Here is a 22,080-nt window from a genome sequence, read left to right as displayed (position 1 = left end):
AATTGCAAGCGCAAAGTAAAACCGTCCGTTACACGTTTGTGTATTAACTAAAAACCAAAGAAAAACTTTTAACCTTATGAAACGTCGGATGATTCAAAGGATTTAATTATTTGATGAAGCTCAAGAAATAAACCACAAGCAAGGTATTTTTGCTTTCATTGCGATTCATTTAAATTTTATGTTGTTTTGAGGTGTCTAAATAAGTCACGGAAGCCTATTCAAAGTACGAAACAGATGTACAACAGCATTTTTAACTGTTTTCTCAAATTCTGTCATTTTGAGGGTTTTATTAGTATACCTACCTATGTTTGTCGGCCTGCGGTAAAGGATTGTTATTTCTTTATTTTATACGTTTATGTACATTACAAAAATGTTGCAAGGCATACATAACACGAAAAAAAATATAGTTAATTTTAAATATACACAGATAGAAAAATAAAAATACCCAGCAATTTTAAAAAAAGGATGCTCTTCTTTTTCAACTTTTTTTCACTAATGTGAAAAACGTTGATATCCGAAGAGATACGGATAAGTGAAAACATTACTCTTCCCACTGGTATGCCCATCGGCAGGTTGGTTCTGCAAGCAGAAAAATAAAACAGCTTAAGCTGCCTATATCTAAGGTAGTCATTAGGAACACAAAGAAAAATACTCTTCATTACACCTTTGTTGATCCTTATACCACGAATTAGTAAAAAAAATACATACCAGCAAAATAAGTAGCCGGCGCATTAGCTTACCATGCAAAAGGTCTCGAGTTCGATTCCCGACATGATGTTTTACACTAGAATATTTCTTAGTCCTTAGACTGGCACCTGAAGCGCAAGACTGATCATCTTACCTTTACGTATCGAAAATAATATATATACGCAGCGATTGGTGTACCATTGCAATGCCCTATCAGTGGAATGGAGTGGTGATAATGATGGTATATGGTGATTAGTGATGCCTAACATCATAAAAGGAGTCTCATTCTCGGGGGACAACTGGTTAAACCTGAGGATATTTAAGAGCTCGCCCCCTACCTAATAGCCCGATAGTTTACGGATCTAGGCTTCAAGGGGGAGATTTTGCAAAATGAGAACTCTCACCTCTCTCCACACAGTAGCCAGGCTTTTTACAGACTTGGGCTTGGAGGGCGAGAACTATTCACGGGGATCCGTCACAATAGATCTTCACCGGTCGCAGTGACGTCAGAAGCTTGCATAGCACTGAACCCCACCTCTAAGAATAATTATGATTAATATACAAACGATATGTATTTCAAAATTTTTTGAAAAATTTTCTTTCGAAAATATGGAAATCGCAGGCGGAATTTAGAAACGTGTTATATCCTGTGGGTAGGTACCGCGGACTTCGGATCAGAAAGTCCAAGACTCGAATCCCGCCCTACCAAATCTTGTTTCACATTTTCTAACAAGGTTAACGACTAAAAGAAAATGACGCCATATTTTCAAAATTTAATGATTTTTGTAAAATAAAAATGCTTTTTTTTAATGTGAAACGCGGTTAGTAAAGTGATCAATTAAAAAAGTCAATGATGAGTCGTAAGCCCTGTAAATGCGTAAACTTTTATATTCACAAATAATTCCTTTAATTCCACAAACATTTAATATCTGTCTCCAAAAATAAAAATTATTAAAATCATGAATGGTTTTTTTCAGTCGGCGGATAATGCTTCGACGTCCCGACGCTCGTTGAGTTCGTGGGGACGCCGTCTGCTAAGGCGCCTTCGAGGAGGCAGAGAGCCGCGCGAGCGAGGCCTCCATCACCGCGACAGGTTTCTGGACAAATTCCACATGAGACAGCACCACCATCATCCACAGGATGGTGATAAACTGGATGTTGAAGGCTCTTGCAACCATCTAGTAGTGGATACGTCGCAGTCTTACCACTACAAGGTAAATTAAAAATATTACGTAATATAGTAAAAATAATATCTTTTTTAGACATTTTAAGGAAAAGTCATATTTACGTACCACAAAATAAAATAATATGCAATGGGTACATTGAAAAACATATTTATCTGTTATCCCTAACAGTCCAGTAATTTATAATTTAATGTAGACATAAAAACGTTGATTTTAAAACCGTCTTAACATTTTGTAATTTCTCTTTATATATTAAGTATTTTTTGTACATTCTCACATATTGAAAAAGTACACTTAGTCTTCGGCACGGGTAACCCCAGTGAGTTCACATTTTCAAAAATATTTTTGTTGTTTATAATGTGAAAAAAAATATATAACATCCTGAGCTTAAATTTGAAATATTGAAGGGAAAAGATTGTAATAAATTATGTAATATCTTACCAGTATTTTCATACAAGTTATGAGTTAGAATACTTGTATAGGTAAATGTGTATTTTAATTTAAACCTTTTTTAACATTAAAACATACTTACGGAAATAAAAAAAGAACTATTCAGGTCGAACTTGCCAAAAAAGAGTAAGGCTCTAGTATTCGGCAAATACACAAAATAATATAAAATAGAAACAAAAATGCATAACAAATAAAAAACAATAAATATGTAAACGATTTTTTTTAAATTACCATTTAAAAAAAAACAATACACAAGAACCAGTGACGATCCGTCTTTAGAAGCAATGTAGGCATTGCTTACCTAAAAACATTTAAAAATCGATCGTATCAAACCATCAAAATAACTCTTCAAACCATTTTAAATATCGTGCTATTTCTTCTTCAACGCGAGTTAGTTTCAAGTTCGTATTTTGGTCAGCCAATAAGCGAACGCTGCATGCAAATCTCGAACTGCTTTAAATGTTAAAGAAGTGCGTACACATAGACGCACGCACCCTATGAAGGGTTGACACACACATGCATACCCTCATTAGGTGATTTTTATTCCATTAGAAACCAATTTTTAAACGCCAGATCGAACTGGTATAAGTAAACTAAACAAATATTTCTTGCTCTTTTGCTCTACATAGATGATTCGATTAATTTTTAATAAACCTAGATTAAATTTACTAAAAGTAAAAAAAAAATACGCACAATTATACGATCAATGATAATTCCATATCACGGTGTAACGAGATTAGATACTTAGGAGTTACTCTTGATAGTAGATTGATGTTTGGGTCCCACATAAATTCTACTGTTGAAAAAGCTTACCAAATGCTGGGCTTCATTTTAAGAATTTCCAAACCCTTTAAAAAACCAAACACATTGAAAACTTTATACAACACGTTTGTACGAGTTTGAGTTTGCATCCATTGTGTGGAGCCCCACAATAAATAACAAACATAAAAAGGATTTTTAAAAAAAACAATTTTTTTTTAAATTTTAAAATACCTAGATTATAAAATTAATAAAAATCTTTGCGCTTACAGCAAATCTGCTGAACAAAATGGATTTATACCCTTGAAAATAAATAGACGCACAATATCTGAATAATGCTATTTATATAAACTATTAAATAACAAAGTAGATTATTTTAACCTTCCCCTTCAAAATTAATCTTTGTGTCCCCTTTCGCGTGACAAAAAAAAAGTATTTATTACATTTGCCAGTCTGTAGCACTAACTGTGCACAACACTCTTTCCTCTATCGTTCTTGCTCTAACTATAATGTTTTTTTTCATCTATTTAACACGCCTCTTAATTTATTGAAAAATATATTAATACTCATTTTTTCTGGCTGCAATACGATCTCACTTCCTATTTAATGATGCTCACAATTACACACACCTGAACAATTACTCCCACACAAATACACACACACACGTCTACACTTACTCTCATACAAATACACATAAACACACCCTTTTGTTGTACCAGAATTTAATATGTATGATTCTTATTAAGAAACTTCGCTGGTCTGTCTTTAAACCGTATCTTTTTTATGTTATAATATCATTGTCGACTGTTTGTTTCTGTAAAATAAATAGATCTATGGTTTCCTAGGAAAGCGGTGCCAATATCCAGCGACCGTAATAAACGGTGATGCGGTGGACAGCCGTCTTAACGGTGTCTAGAGAACGGTTTCCTAGGAAAACGGTGTCATTTATATGGCGGTCGTGACATCTTATCTGTCAAAAATATGCACTGGAATGCGATATGTTATATTTTTTAGCACTAATGGATAGTTTGTGATATTTTCGATGTACAATTTTGACGTCATGCGACCTTCTCGTGCGTGAAAATTGTATAAAAAACAGCCATTTTTTTATAGATTATAAGGAAAATGAGATTATTAGGAAAATGGTTAAATATGGTTTTTCAAAAGAAAATATGAGGCGCATAATAACTCACAGAAAATTATTTTTGGAAGGATACAAACGAGGTGGCAAAATACCAATTGAACATTAGGTCCTAGCTGCTATTCGGTACTGAAACCATAATGAGGTATGTAATGGATATTTTGGTAATTTGTAGATATTGTTTTTATCAATGCATTTGTTAATTCAAAATTCGTAAATGTTTAATCCCTACATATATTAACTTTTGATTAATCTTTCCTAGATTCAAGAAGACTCGGGTGATAGCCACTAAACCCTTTCAAGAGTACCTATGTAGGATCGTAGCAATATCATTTGAGATGAAAAATTCCGGAGTATATTATGATGATGCCAGTGCCCATCCAAGTAATGGTCATATCTATTTTCTTTGATATGAGACGATTTCCTGAAGTTCTAGATGCAACACATCCGTCGCAATAGATCTTTACAGGCTGCAGTGGTGTCAGGAGCACTGACCCCCACCTCAATGAATAAGGTGCAAGAGATTGCACCCATATCTATGTAAGGAAATTTGGTGGTGATATTTGATATTGACCCATCATATTATATGTATATAAAGGCTTATTACTCTTTGAATGCGCAGGTTCGTCAAATATTTTATGAATGAAAATATCATAACCATAAACATGTTCTTAAATTTATTATATAAATAAAACACGAGTGATACTTTAATCCACAAATTTGGAATATCCAGTGACCGGTTTCATCGCTTTCGCGACATCTTCGAGACTGGTCAAATTTGTGGATTAAAGTATCACTCGTGTTTTATTTATATAATAAATTACAATGAACTTCCATCAAGAATTTTCACTTACAAACTTAAATGTTCTTAAATAATTAAATATGTTAATTTTTGTGACAGATGGTTTGTAACGCTAAGATTAAAATTCGAGATATTGTTGCAGATGCAGACTATGCTTGTCTCTATACTTGCTTTTCCTACTTTCTTATACTGTACACCAGGGCCAAACATCTACGAAGAATGTAGTGATATGTTTTAGAGTATGGAAGCAGGTATGCGTGGATCGCCCCATACTACGAGTATCAAATCTACGATAGTAGCTTTGGCATTACTTCACTGTATTGGCATTGAAGGATACCCATTTTGGTAAGGAATCAATTAAAATTATAAAGATATTTTCAATATTTATTTAAATTAACGTAGTCTCAGTAAAATTTATCTGTTTTTTTTTTTAAGGAATAACTTTTTTGTCATTTTTTTTGTATTCATTTCAAGTTCAAAATTCATATTTGGTTTAAAATAAGTCAAAATTTCTGTGATGAGATATATTCCAGGCATTTTTCTTGGGTCTTTAATATTTATGGACAATTCCTTACTTTAAATCACACCAATGTTATTTTAAACCAGAAAAATAAAAGTTTTTTTTTTTACAAATGTTAACCTCAAAATAGGTTAAGATTTCTGAAAAAACTTCTCGATTTTAGTATGTAAATTTTTTTTTTTGGCTTCCAATTTCTCTTATCGCTTTAACTATTATATTATGTTTAGCATAAAAAAAATTGATTTATGTTTTTTTCCGTTCCTCAAGTTTTGTTAAATTAAGAAGCAAAAAATTTACCTATTTTTCAAATAATTCTTTAATGTATTTCATATGATTTTTAATGTATTTCATATGATTTTTAATGTTTTTTAACTAACCATCATTTATATTTTTTAGCTTGAATCTTTTATTAAATGCAAATAGATATCTTTAAGTTCACAAAATGTCATTTTATTTATACCTACAATTATGTTTTTATTCGGATTATATGCGTATTATATGTACACTACTATTAATTTAACATTTTAACAAATTACCCACGTTTAATTATCAATATTTGTTTTTTATATATATTTATTTTGACCCCTGTATTAAGTAGCCTTACGTTTCATGTACAAGGCTAAAGTACTCGGAAAAAAACGTTATTGTTTGTCTTGGAAATGGGATGTTGGATCACTGATTTTAGTTTACCTTTATGATTATTTAAAATCCAATCACCATTGTTGCAAAGTCTAAGAACAATGGCGCGTGATAACTACATTTAACGACAGTGTGGATATCTGTTAAGAATATTCTATCTTTCCTGCATTCTGTTTCAAGATTATGGCGAATATGTGAACTGAAAAATGGGCACTGAAATAACAGATGTTTGATACTCTCTGAAGAAATGTCATCGCATGGACAATACTCATCTTTCCTTAATTAAAATATATATAGGTAACTTTTCATAGCTCCGTGTCCGGTAAAAATTTGAGTAGTTTCAAAAGTACTTTGGTGATGACGACGGAAGTTTGCTGCATCAGCCAGCGTCGGGAAAAACATTTTAGTGATCTTACCTGTCGAAGAAGTGCGGTAATGATCCTCCCAACGCTGCTGCGTATTTTGTTTTATAGAGTGTTTAGCAAAGCTAAGGAGAAATTCTGAGAAGAAAGGTGCCGTTCTTTTGCAAGTTGCGGCTCTTGCTCGTTCATCTGCTTTCTCATTTTCTGCGATACCAGCATGTCCTCTTATACAGCATATTTGAATAATATTTCTTCTGATTTTTAAATGTTTAATTTTACCTAAAATAAAAATATTAATGGATTTACCAACCGAGTATCGGTTATAGCTTGAACGCCAGAATGACAATCTGATAATATTTTTGCAATAACCCACCTCTGTGGTGGTTTTTTTAATAACTATTCGAGAACTTCTCGTATTGCGAGTAGTTCAACCTGAAAAACTGAGCAGAAATTTTCGAATTTAAATGTTCTGCCTGGTAATTCTTTATCACCCTCAAAGGGCACGAATGACATTCCCACTTTACCGTCGAGCAGGCTACCATCCGTAAAGATTCTTATTTCATTGAGAGCATAAAGAGGTATATCTTTGTCGAGTTATAGAATACTTTGGGGGATTTTTTCACACGGGTGAGGTAAATCGAAATAGTTTGCAGTTCCTTGATACTTGCGATCACCTGGAATGGAATACAGCTTACATAATTTCTTATAAATGTCCTTTTTTTCTTGAATTTCAAAATCTAACGGTGTAAACCATGTTAAAGCTTAAGCTGAGATAAGTGAAGTTGTTTGGTATCCTCTATAAGATCTTATGGTAAATTGTCTTTGTAAGCAGTCAGGTTTTTTCTTATTGAATTAATTTTTTTCCGCTTCACCCCATAAACTGGCCGCATATGTAACGAGAGTTTCAATAGCATCATAATATATTTGCTGCATTACCGCAGGAGAGCACCCACATGTTGGTTTTGCCGCTCTCACAAACATTCCAGAAAGATTGACAGCCTTCTTGCAGACGTTATCTACATTCATGAAGGAACCAGTTGAGATTTTTTTCAACACTTACACCTAATACCTTGATACAGTCAGCAAGAGCTAGCCTTACACCGTTCATGAGTAAATAAGAAATAGTTTCTTTTCTTTTGGTTACTAGCATTGCGTTTGTTTTTTTCTCTGAGAAGTTAAGTTTGACCTTTTTCCCCGATCAACTATTATCGAAAGGGCACCGTTTGTTTTTTTTTAGCTTCAGATATAAGTTGAGCTCTGACTCAGAAAAACATCATCAGCAAACGCTTGTATGTTCCATATCCAAATTCTATTTGTAAAAGATCATCTAAAATTATATTCCAAAAGCTTAGACCACAAACTGAACCTTAAATACATCCTTGTAAAGTTCTTTTTGTGTTTTGTTATATTTGCGTGTGTTATTTTAACCTCTTTATTTTCGAAATAGGCAATAGCTTGATCCTAAATATTTTTAGAGTAGTTTTTTTGACGTAGTTAAAATGTTAATAATGGTTACTAAGCATGAACCAAAGCTTCACGGATATCCAATGAGACAGTCATGACAATTTGGCGGTTATTTTTTATTTCATTTATAGAGCTAATGGCTGCATTTAAGGCGTCTTCGGTAGACTTTTGGGGTGTAAAGCCAGTTTTTTATTTAAATGCCAAGAATTTTTTTCAATCATAATTTTCTACAAAACCTTTCCAAAAGCTGGAATGAACCCAATAGGTCTATATGATTTAACAAAATTTTTCTCTACTTTGCCAGGTTTTGGTATAGCAATAGCATTAGAGCACTTCCAAGAAATAGGAAAGCAATGAATTCGTTAACATGCGTTATACATTTCTAAAACTTTGTTTTAAATAGTTCTGTAAACTTAGTGCATATTTCTAATGTAAAGTAGTCACTGCCCGGTGCTTTTTTGGGGCTCATATTTCGAAACATTTCAACCATTTCTTGTTTTTAAATTTATTTCAACAGAGAGGGAAAAAGTTTTTGAGAAGGGAATATGGAAGTCTAGGCATTTACAGGGCTTATGACCTGTCATTGGCTGGTTTAAGTGGCCACTTTACACACTGTGTAACATTCACCATTCTGCCCATGTTTGAACATCCACATTTCCTCAAATCTTCCATCTGTTGACTTTTGTAAAGTAAATATTCCATATTCCCTTCTCAAAAACTTTTTCCCTCTCTGTTGAAATAAATTTAAATATGAACAACTCCCTAGGGAGGAAATCCAGCCAGTCTGCAAGCATTTGGACATAATCAAACATTGTTGGATTTCTTGTTTTGTAAATAACGGGTCGTCTGTTTCAATCAGTAAAAGTTGAGATTTTCTTTTTATTTCAGAGTGCAGCACTAATTCTGAGGTGGCGTCATCGTCGAAACATTGGAACATTCTTGTTATCATTCTTTGCTATGACTCTGTACATAGTAGATCAAGCTGTTTCCTTGTTTTGTATTGAGCAATATTTTTTCCATGATTCTATTTTGGCATCAGCAATAGTTTTCTTATCATTTTCTTTTGCTTTTAATTTTATTTATCAATACTGTTTGTATAAAAAATACTCAGCATTAACGTGTGAATATTTTTGTGTAGATTTGATGCATGTGTTAGTTGAATTGGGCGGGCTTTTTAACTTACATTATTTAAAAGAGGTTTCACTAAAATTAAGCCACTTAATAAATTCGGCAATCGTTTTATCTGACTTCGTCAATTTGTTATCATTTAAAATATAAAACCATTTTTAAAATATGGTCTTCATTATTCAAAGCATATGAATTTATGAGGTGCTAATTATGAATTATTATCAAAAAGAATCGAACGGAAGAGTTGGCATTTAAAAAAAAATATGAGCTAATTAAATGCCTCATTACCGTATGTAAATTCTGACAATATTGTTCAGAGTATGCTTGGATGGGTCAAATATTTAAAAAAACAACACTTAGTAAAATTAAAACAAGATTTCTTTGAAAAGCAGTTATTTTTAATGGTTTAAGCTCGCAGATTTTTTTAAAACGGTGAAGTTTTTCAGTATATTTTTTTTTGCTTTCAAGGTCACAAACTGGTTGTGACACTGTTTCAGATTAATTTGCTATTCTGTTGTGGAAACACCTTTTGTTTTTGGTGTTCTTTTACAACCGTAACGACTTCGTGCTGTTTTTTCGTTTTTTGTCGTTTCATTTTCGTTTTCAAGATACGGATGAACAAGGGCACGGGACTGCGTGGGTGTAGGGAGGAGTGGAGACGGGCTGGGAAAATTTGATACATATATGTGTATTTACTTCTTACTTAGGAGATTATAATACGAGTAGGTAGGTATTATGGATAAGGATTTGAAGTTAGGGGGAAGCGCGGTACGGAGTACGGCAAGGCTTTGAATTTTTCGCGCCAAACGAAATATTTTTTTTAATTTACTTCGACTCTTAAGTGATCTAGTTTTTATTTTTTCTTACACGATTTCATTTATTTTTGTGAAACTATTTTAGGTGTTTCTGGAAGGTAACCGTTTTAAAACAGCAGGTACATTTTTTTACCACCTCCAGTTCGCACCGCTACGGGCTGTGACGGCCGTCCTGCGGCACCTATGCTTTGACGTTTTGCTCTCTAGGAAACCAACGCCATAAATTTATTCAGTCAACGTTTTAATGACGTCATCCACTGCCCCGTGACGGCCGCTCAGTGACAACACCGCTTTCTAGGAAACCATAGCTTAACGTCTAAGGCAGTAAATCTCAACGCGCGCAGTTTAAATTTTTACTAATGTTATATTTGCGAAAATAACCCGTTCTATAATTTCGATAATTCTGTGTTGATTGTTTTGTAAAACTTTTTTTTTAACGTGTTACTTATTTAGTCATTATTTCAAATTTGTACTTGACATTAAAAAAACTTTATTAAATGGTGGAAAATCGAGACTTCTGAATACTGAAATAACAATAATGAGATTAACGTTAGTAATTTCCTCTGTGTCCCGGTCGAATTAATAATACAGTTATGTCTCTAAACCGTAGCCAGAATCTTGGACCAGTGTTTTTGACTCGACGGCTGCTATCAGGTAAAAAAGAGATAAGTCCACCTAACTTGAGGTCCCGGGTTCGATTTCTGAGAAGGTTGACATAAAATATCCACTGAAAAGGCAAGTCTATACTGCAATATATCATATTTCTGGACTGGCACCTGAAGCGTAAGTTTGATTACCTTACCTTCGTGCAACAGACTATTGATTTTCATTGCATCAAGTGTACTAATATAGTCTTCTATGCACCATCGGGTGTGGACTGGGATATGATGAACGTTTACAATGTGTTATTGTAGATTTAAGTAAGGACCAATCACCCACAATGGAAGTGGTTAAAAAATGTTTCCCTATGTATAAATGTCGCCGTACGTCACTGACAGGCATATATATATGCATATATATTTTATATATTTACATAATATGCATACACACCTACTTTTTCGAAACAAACGCTACTTATATATTACATACATTTTATAATAAAAATAAAGTTAAGTTTAACTAAGAAAGCAAACTTTTTTTTAATTTATTCTTCAATTTTTGGTATTTTATTTCTTCCCGAAGATTTTTTGGTAAATTATAAGCTTCTCTATACAGAATATAGTTTAGGCATTAACTCCTAAAGGCATCGAATCCAGTTCTTGTCTTCAAAAATTTGGATAGACTCACAATATTGTTGATGAAACCAGCTGGTCCAAGAAGAAGTTTAAAAATTGAAACGTATTTTCAGGCGTTGCTTAGTATGTAGGTGAAATTTCAAAGAAAGTTTCAGCTCCTTAACTTCACAAAGATCAAAAGATGGACGAATTGAAAAAATATAGATGTTTAAACATAGGTTGAACGGAGAATATGACACAGTGGGTAAAATGGTTACTTTGACCAGCCAATGACCGGCCATAAGCCCTGTAAATGCCTAGACTTGTATATTCCCTTCTCGAAAATTTTCTTCATCTCTGTCTTAACATATTTTTTTCATATAAAAAAAATAAAAATAATGTAACCTGTGCTGAGGACATTTTTTTTATTTTTTTTATGTGAGATATACATTGATATTCTTATCTTTTTTTTACCCCTTGTTTCATATGTATGACATTGTTGGTTAAATTGTATTATTGTTTTTATTTTATTCATCCCCTTAATTATTTTATGTATAAAAATTGCTACATTATGTTTAATTTGTTGCTTTACTGTGGGCAAGCCAATTTTTTGTGCATTCTTTCGAAATTAGAATAAATATTTTTTATGTATACTCAAGGATTATAATACTCATCGCCTTATTTTGAAAATTTTGTATATTTTTAATTTCTCTTTACATGTAATGTAATGTAATGACTTTAAAAAAAGAATGGAAGAACATTAGTTTATTTGTGGACATATTATTGTTTTATATATAAGGATACTCCTTTTCATATCTATTACATTTCGTAATCTTCCCACAATTTTTTTTTTTTACATATTTAGAATGTGTTTTAAAATTCAAATATCTATCCAAGTAGACCCCAAAATACTTTATTTCGTCCACAGAATTAATATTCAAATTATCAATATTAACATTGTAACCCTGGGGTATTATTTTTTTTCCCAATATTCATATATTTTGTTTTTGATTTATTTTATTTATTTACTTTTGACCATTTTGATATATTTCCTAATCGTAGTTAATCTTATTTACCACTGTATCATCATCTGCAAAAAGTTAGATTTTACAATATTTTAGAGATTTACCGATGTCATTTATGTATATGATAAACAATATGAGCCCTAGCACTGAGCCTCGGGGTACTCCTAAATTATTTTCTAATGGATCTGAAATAATATTTTTAACTTTTGTTATTTGATATCTGTTATTTAAGTAGCTTTGAAACCAATTTAAGGCATTTCCTCTCATTCCAATTAATTTTAATTTTTCTAATATTCTTGTTCTAGCAATAGTCTCAAGTGCTCTTTTAAAATCTAGAAAAACTGCTAAAACATATTTATTTTTGTCGGTTTCTTAGTTCCAGTCATCAATTACAGTATTAAGGGCTATTTCAAACGAATGATTGTTTCCGAATCCAGATAACTTTTCAATGATTATATTCATTTTGTCTAGAAATTCAACAAGTTGATTTTTTACAATAAATCCATCAGTTGTTCATATTTTGGAAGCGTGTTGATAGGTCGAAAAATTCCTCGGCTTTTTTAGTATTCTTGATTTCTGGTATTGGGATAGCTTTTGACGTTTTCCATGACTGCAGTACTGTCCCTGTTTTTATAGATTGATTAATTACATCAACTAAGTATTTACCAATTACTGGCATAGCATCTCTTAATATTTTAATGGTAAATCCATCTGAGCTTGGTGTCGATTTTATGTTTTTAATAATTACTTTTAGGCTATTCTCAGTAATTTCTTTCAAGAAAAATTCTTTAACGTTGTCTCTGGTCTGTATTATTTCTTCATCTACTTTTTCTATACTATTGTGAATTTCATTAATACTTGACACAAAATATTCATTAAAGGAGTTGGCTAGATTAATATTTATGTTAGTTCCCGGAAATTGTATATCGTCATTTATTTCTACTGGTTTATTTTTTATCGTTGTTTTTAGTGTCTTCCACATTCTTGTTGGATCTCCCCCTTCTTTCTCTATTTTATAAGAAAATATTATTTTTTTGTATGTTTTAGTTCTGGTGAATATTTATTTCTCATAATTTTTAATTGTTTCCAATTTTCATGTTGTTTCGATAATTTTGAATTTTTTTACAGTGTATCTTTTTTGTTTTGCATGTCTCTGAATTCTTTGGAATACCATGTGTTTTGAGAATGAAAAGTAACATCGTTTAATCAATAGCATTTTTTATTTTATTTATCATGTTATCAACTTTTTCTTCGTATTGTAAGTCCAATATTTGGTCGAATTGTTCTAACTGAAGATGTTTTAAAAGTGTTTCCCCATTGTATTGTTTCATATTTATATTGTTTCTTTTTGTTTTATTTATTTCTCCAATTTTCTCTCCTCAACACTTATAGTGATAGTACTGTGATCTGTAACTTTATGTGTATCCAACACTTTTACACTCAATTCATAATCATTTGATGTAACCAGGTCGATTAGAGTTGTTAAAGAACTCAAACTCTCATCTATATTACTTTATGCTGATTATGCCAAAATATTTAAACCGATAAAATAACCAAACTATTGTGTGTCTGCAAGAAGATTTGGACTGCCTTTCTTGATATTGTGCTCTTAATAAATTATATTTAAACATATCCGAATGCATTCATATCACCTTTACTCGAAATATTAATATCATCTATCATCAATATCACCTTGTTACCAAATCTATTAAGAATTTTCAAATAATTTTGAACTTCGGTGTACTTTAAAAAAGTAAACTCGACAATATCGAAAATGTCAGGCATATTACGGGTGATGCATTCAAAATGTTAGGTTTTGTCACTAGAGTCACTGAACTGTTTATATACATAAATACCCAAAAAAATTTGTGTTAAGCATTTGTTAGAAGTCGGCTTGAACATGCAACCTTAATCTGGTCCCGATACAATGAAAGACACAATTATAAAATAGAAATAAGTCCAAAATAAATAATTATAATGTCTATCATACAGAAATAATTACCAATTCAATAATTAAAATAAAGCGAGAGTACATTTCAAAATAAACTCTTTGGATAATAGACGACAGTTTGCTGACTTTATGTTTGTATTTAAGCTTTTAAATAGCATGACTGACTGCCCTATTTTACTTAGTCTAATTCACTTCCATACACTTTTTGAACGTACCTGCCACACCAAATTATTTAACTGCACCAATGCACGGTGGTCCCCCCGTAGGTCATAGCCCTCCAATATTGATTTCCGAATTATGATGTATCACCGCAGGTTATTAGTGACTAATAGCCAAATTAACTGAAATTATAAAAACTACCTAAGATTCCTAAAGGGTTCATAATATTTCGAAATCGAAAGTGAGTTCATCTAAGAAAGTGCTGATTACTGTAATCAGTGCGCTTATTAGTCACGGTGTTAACTGTTCTTTATTTCTCTGAATTAGTTATTGATGTTGGTTTTTTTGTGATGGAAATTGAATTTGAAAGTATGTTTGGTATTTTTTTTATACTTTGAAGCGTAAATAAATAGTTGTTTTTGAATAATGTCCCTGCTACACAATGCACAAATTTCGTTTAAATGTTAAATTTTATTTTTGTTTCCATAAACTTTAAACTATTTTGCCCCGCTCTGCCTCCAATCTGATTTACTACACAATTTTAGTAAGAACATTTTACTGATGAAATATACAACTTTATCTGCACAACTCTGCTCCGGGGTTAAGTATGAGCCATACACTCCGTACATTGCACGCGCATAAAAAAATTAGCGATATTAACTGAAATTTTTGGAATTTTTTTTTAGGATCTCTTTACAAGTATTTATTTACGCGGATGCACTCGTTTGACATTTTGCTAGCTAAAAATGTAAGTCATGTCGAAAAAAACGCCTTACTTTACATGTGTTGGCCAAACAATTACCCGATGTCGAAAATATCGAAATAAATAACTTTAAAAATCGTATTGAATACATATGCAAAAAAATTTCGAAGTATTGGAAGCAATGTGCCCGTTCAAAACCAAAAATGGTCAGTAAATATTCTGGGTTGAATGTGAAAGAAGAATGCTACGTTTTGGGATTCACGCAACGTACAAAGGGAGTCCAGGAGCAGTTACAAGAGATGCCGTTTTTAAATGATCGACACAGGAAGAATTTCGCGGACTGTAGCAAATGATCAAAACGTAGAAGGTTAGCAACTTTATCAAAGGTAGATGATTGTGCCGTAAATAATATATTAAATTATTCCGATTAATCTAATACATCTTTTTCACAACTCAGCACTGACGAAGTAGTATCTCTCAACTGATCAACAACTAGTTCAGGAATATCCATGGCACTACTTGCTATCTTTTGTCCATAAAATACATATTCATGGGTCTGAAGTAATTGAGCATGTTTTATTGTCTATTGGAGAGTTATTTGAGGAAGCAGCGGAATCAGGCAACAAAAATAGTAAGCTTTATAGGTGCAATAACACACGAAAAATGTCACGCACTTTATCTAATACCGATATCTTACGTAGACTTCTTTTTACTTCAGATCCCTTAATTTCAAGCTTATTTTGTCCAAAGTTTTTTGAAAATATAGATCTTTTTTAATTTTATGTGCAGAAATTTTTATTCATTCAAAATGATCCCCTCATGCTAGATTTTTATAAACCGTTACTTTTTCGTACGTAAAGTTTTATATTTGTACTCTTTCACTATGTATTTTTGTGTCGAAATATAGTTTTTGTGTACCTACTAAATAAACCGATATTAAGAAATTATAAGGTTTTTATGTGTTTATACCAAGCATCATTATTTTTTTTTTCCTATTTTATTTAACTAATAAACTATATTTTTCAATAAAAATGGGATGTTTTTTTTCTGAAATTAGTCATTCTTATGAAAAAGCATTTTTTTCAAATTCACTAGCATAGGTATGCTTTGAATGTTTATTACAACAGCAAAAAGCTATGACCGCCCCTCTATAGATGCGGGATCACTGTGCGGTGTAAACACTAATGCAGCAAAAAATTCATGTGTACATAGAATTTGCAACTCATATAATTATATAATTGGAGGCCAATGCGAGTGATACAATATTCAACTTGAATAATAATAAATTCAAAAGGGAAATCAGCGACAGCGTGCAGGCATTGTCATTGTGGATGAGTAGTGATGGGTAAATGCAATATTAATTTTTCATTTTATTTGAAATTTACAAAGGTAAATATGTACAAACATTTCATTTACGGTTTTCCAAATTCAATTTTTGAGTAATATAACTTTATTTATGGCACATTACAAATATTGTTAATTCTAAGTTCGAAATCATATTTAGTCTAGTATTAAGTATCTATTACATTATAACCGTATTATTGTATATATGACTGTAGATTTTAGTAATGAAATTTTTTAAATACACAGAAATTACAGCATGTTAAGTCAGTTTTAACCAATATGTATTATATTTATGTTTGTATTTAGTTTCTGTATACCTGTATTATTTATATTATAAAACGCACAATAAAGGAACAAAAACATAACATAAACTTTATGTTTGTGAAGCAGGTGATTCAATATTTTTTAAATATTAATATTCATAACCCCCAAGAGGGTTGAATCCAGTTCCTGTCTACAAAAATTTGGATAGACTATGAATAATGTTAAATTAAAAATAATTCAATTAAAATTGTCATCATCATCATTTCCTTTCCGCACCTAATTGGTTATTTTAGTTACATGAAGGAAAGATGATTAGTCTTACGCTTCAGTTCAGTCCAGGGACTATGAAATATTTTTTTGTATACACCTTTTTAAATATATGTTTTAAGTCAACCATGGCGGGAATTGCACCAGAGGCCTCTTGTATGGATAGCAAACGCGCCGATTATTACACCACGAGGCCGACGTTTCAATCATTCAATCATACTTCATTTTACCGTGCCGTGTGGATTTTGACGATACGTCTGAAACGGGTCAATAGGAACGAAGTATTGCGTCCTTTTATTGGAAAAAACACTTTTAATCAAATGAAAAAGGTTATCGAGAAAATGTTTGTTTGTTCTGCTAATTGATAGTTTTGAAATTTGACAACAAATCAACAATGATGGGCGCAAGATGAATGGGCATTAGTTGGAGACGATAATCTTGTTAGAATATCATGTTTCAATACTTATAACTTTCTCGTCCAGTCCATTTTGACTTTAAAAATGTATGTTTTAAATAAAAAATTAATATAAAAAGTAATGAATTCAGCTTTCAACAATATTTCCAGAAGACATGTCCAAATTTTTTTTTCCTAGGGGGTTGTCAGGTTGGACAATATTACAAAAGAGATAGAGAACATTTCGACAAGAGAATAAGTCTACGCTTGTACTCGTAATAAGCTCTGATGCTTTTATTTGCTATGCAATATCTAAATTAAAATGAATATTGTATTTGGTAGGTAGGGTAGACTGAAGCGTATTCAACCAATTTTTTTAAGTTTTGGTCTACACTAGAAACCATTAAACAAATTTTTACTTGAAAAGATAATTGCGTTATTTGGACTCGAAATATTATTTTAATTTTATAGTGCTTACTTCAACCACATTCCGTGTAAATATATTTTTTAATCAATTCAGTATTGTATATGCCACTTTGCACCCATGCTCTGGGGTTAATATTTTTTTATTTATTAAATCATGCATTTTTTTCTTTTTTTTTGTACTTCCAGGAGTAACAACAAACTCATTTTGGCACAGAAAAATATTTACATATAGATATGGTAACAATAATAATATAGTAACAAATAATAATAAAGTAAAAAGTAATAATATGTACATAAAAATTGAAATAAGATAGCAAGCAAATATATGATACAAATCATATATTTGCTTGCTATATTTAAAACAATCCATAGTAAAAATAAAAAATAAAAATAACATATTTACTTATTACAAGAATGAAATATTTAAGGAAAAAGAAAAGAACTTAAAACTAAATTTCACCCTCCACCTACCTCCTCAAGTAGTAATTTTTAAAATGAATACAGTTATTTATTGACGTTCTATAGGACTCCGGTAGCCTGTTGTACTCGCTACAAGCAAGGTACAGCAGAGACCTTAGACCATACCTTGTCGTGCGTGATCCAGGTACGTGAATATTTTGATGCTGTCGCGTATTATACTGATGGACGTCACGATTAAAGGTATAGCCAATATTAGTCAGAGAGTCTTTATTTACACCTTGAAGCACCGTTTTTGCACCATTTTTGCAATCTCATATAATATACTAGCTAAACCCGGCCACGCTTCGCCGTGGCTTTGTCTGATATTAATTATTAGGGGAGCAAATAAAAATAGTTTTGCAACTATACGTTTACTGAGAAAACACAAACTTACGGAACCTAAACTTTATTTATCATATATGTAGATTGTTGAGAAAATAATGTTTTGAAACTTTGGGTAAAATTGATAAAATGGCAGCACTGTGTAGAACTGTCATTTGTTAACTATAACAAATTATGAGTCAATTTAAAACGCATAGAATGTTTCGTTCCCGTTGGAATTTCCGAATAAAAAGTATATACAAGGTGGCGCAAAAGTTGTCACCCGGTGTTCTTTGGCTGTATTTTTTTGTAATTTTTTGTAATTTTTTTTACGAATGAAAAAATTTGGTTCTGTTTTTAAATTATGTTTACTTGATGTCTTATTTTTCTTTAAGTCAAAGAAATGAAATCGGCCAAGTGGCCGCCGCTTGAATTGACGACCATGCGAGCCCGATTTATGGCATTTTACATCACTCTTTCCTGAACTTCCGGTGCAGGTGTTCTCTTTGAAAAATTCAATGCTCTGATGTTTGTTGACATAGACTTGTAATTTTAAGAAACTCCACAAAAATAAGACTGGAACGGTTAATTCAGGTGATCTTGCCGGCCAGTGTAAATCACCAAAACGAGAGATTAGACTACCCGGAAATAAAGCCCTCGGAATATTGGTTGTGGCTCGTGCAGTATACGCCGTTGCTCCATCCTGTTGGAACATTTTTTTTCATGTTTTCCAATCTTAATCCATTCTATTGAAGAAAGGGAAAAATCGTTGAGCATGGCTCTGTAGCGCTCGCCGTCCACAGTAGGCATTTGGGCCGTGGCGTTTTAAAAAAAATAGGCTCGATGACGCCACCAGCGTAAACACCCAACCATGGAGTAACTTTGAGCGGGTGTAATAACTTTTCGTGGATTATACGCAAATTTTTAGTGCCCTAGAAGTGATAATTCAGCTTATTTACATATCCCGAGAGATAAAAATGGGCCTCGTCACTCATGATGATTTTTAATAAAAAATTCTTCTTTTCGTGGTCGAGATTTGGGGTGGCTTGAGCGTAGGTTACATGCATTTAGCGATCAACGACTAACAACTAATGCACTGTTTGAACTTTACAAAGGAAAATCTAGTTTTTTTTTAATTCTCTGTAAAGACATTGCGTGGCACGTCGTCTGGTCAATACTTCGGGGTCCTCTGCGACATCTTTAGCCTCAGCCACGATATTTTCAGCATATGGCTGCTCCGGGGCTGGCCAAACCTGGTAGCATCTCGTGTTGTCCCATTATCTTCTAGGATGCTGCTAAACGCCATAGAGTTTGCCCATTTGGGGTCGAACTATCGGAAAATCTGCGCCTAAATTCTCGCTGCGCCAACATCACAGACGAATTATTCTCCAAAAAAATTAAAACAGTTTTCCGCGTTTTTGAGAAGTACAGCGCTTCATCTCTTGTTGACGTGTATTTTGTATATGTTTACTTCACAAATGGAAAAGCAGAACTGATATTTGCCGCCATTTGCAAAAAATATGGCATCTTCAGATAGGATGATGACTTTTGCGCCACCTTGTAAAACCAATTTTCGGCTAAAATGCAATGTTCTCTACAAATTTGCAGTCGATCCATCGATCACATTCCGAGATTTGCGGCCTCAAACATACGGAACCTATTTTTACATATATATACATATATATAGATTTATTAATCAGTATACGTTCTTTTATTATATATTTGTAGGATTTAGCTGATTTATTTAAACCTTTCCTAGTCATAGGTGGACAGAAGAGAAGTGGTTGATGTTTGATGCGTGTATTTATTACATAGCGAACATATAATAAATTTCATTTTTAGTGTTTAGTGTTACGGCGATGAGGAGCTGAGCTAGGTGCACTTGCTGAAACTGAGTGTCAGCGTTAAGCTGACTTGTCGAACTGACTGTTTGAGCTGACTAGGCTTTACCACACCCTGTGGTCTCTTTATAGGCCACGTTCCTTTCTTTTTCATGTCTCCATGGCATGAATGATCTGCAAGACGTTGATTTTATGTAGACGGACGTTTTATGTACAATATTTTTTTTATTTTTATTTATTTAACTTTTTGTACATAATGTTATTTGTACATTGGCGGGCTTATTGCCAAATGGCAATTTCTTCCAACCAACCAATAAAATAAAAGTTTTATTTTTATAATTCAAGTTACAGAACATATTCAATAGAAAAAAAAAAAAAAAGATTAAAAAGTGAAAAATATATAAAAATAGAAATAAACGTATTTGTTTATAAATTACCTTAAATCAAAACTATTACTCAATGGGAAAAAGGAAAAAAGCGGAAAGAGGAAAAAGGAAAGGAGGAGAGATTAAGGAAGAGAAAGGAGATGTTTCTTCAGACGTGATTTAAACAGAGATAATGTAGTAACATCTTTGATGGTGGGTGGGAGATGATTCCACAATACTATTAGTCTTGTACATAAAACCTCCATTTACGTCGTATAAAACATTTTACTCACTGCATTGCAATTTCGGCCTTGTGGCGTATTGATCAGCTCATTTGCCTACCATGCAAGAGGTCTTCGGTTTGATTTCCGTGCTTGACATGAAATATTTATTTAAATGGGTGTTCTTACACTAAAATATTTCATAATCATAAGTCTGATCATCTTACCTTCATGCAACAAAAAACATATCAAGATATGCTGCGATTGGTGTACCAATGCTGTTCCCTGTGCACCATAAGGTGTGAAAGGAGAATGATGATGATGACTGTTAGTCTTGCAGAATGTATTTTATTGCATTCAATATAAAATAATGACTTGTTTCATCGATCGTTTTGTCAGGTAAAATCATTGTGTGTAATCGATCAACGGGCTATGAACTCCGCAAATATTTTTAATATATATACGAATTTTTTATTACTTTTTTTATTTTTTTATTTGGGTTTTAAGCGTTCGTAAAATATCAAATCGATTGATAAGGTGGTTGGTAGGTTTCCTCATTAAAATATTAAAAAAAACTTTAAAAAATATAAAAAGTCCGCTTATATTAATTACAAATTGTCAAAAGCATACGATAGTCACATATATACTCTACTAACACACACATACACACCCATACAATATACAGATATACATACTCGCCCTCACTAACATGTAAAATAAAAACACTGATACACTGAGGTAGGTACTTAGCATAAATTATTATGAAAACAAAACTTTCATATGAGTCTAATAACCTCAGAGTAATAATGCGCTGAGCTATAGAGGAGCCCAAATATAAGAAAACCATTCTATGACTATTGGGTAAGTAAGGTGGTTCGATTTCCAATTTTTTGGAAATTCAAAACGGCTCTATGCGGAAAGGATGTTTTATAACCTACAGATAAAGGGAAAAATGAACAAAAAAATATATTTTTACGATAACATTTGCCGCGAGACTGTTGAAGTTCACGTATTTTATCATTTTTATGGTAGTATTAAACAATTTTTTTTTGGGTAAGTTGATATTTTTTATATGTTTTTAAGTATGTATTGCAAAGATAAAACATAAACAAAATGGATGCAATTTCTAAAAAAATAATATGTATTGAGTAGTTTCAGAAAAAAAAATGTATGAA

The 22,080-nt window shown here is 32.2% G+C and overlaps 1 protein-coding gene across 1 annotated transcript in view; it reads left to right on the top strand.

Annotated features, from left to right (window-relative positions):
- Positions 1-22,080, top strand: part of CngA (Cyclic nucleotide-gated ion channel subunit A) — a 159,202-nt gene that overhangs the window by 86,737 nt on the left and 50,385 nt on the right. The window contains exon 3 of the mRNA XM_088243244.1: positions 1,665-1,901. Coding sequence (XP_088099370.1) covers positions 1,665-1,901 — 237 coding nt within the window. The remainder of the gene's footprint in view (positions 1-1,664; positions 1,902-22,080) is intronic.

The sequence above is a fragment of the Micrasema longulum genome, unplaced genomic scaffold (genome assembly GCF_059751315.1).
Source record: "Micrasema longulum isolate JH-2025_06_02 unplaced genomic scaffold, ASM5975131v1 h1tg000197l, whole genome shotgun sequence".
Taxonomy (NCBI): domain Eukaryota; kingdom Metazoa; phylum Arthropoda; class Insecta; order Trichoptera; family Brachycentridae; genus Micrasema; species Micrasema longulum.
Note: the sequence above shows the minus strand (reverse complement) of the source record. Positions and strands in the feature narration are given on the sequence as shown.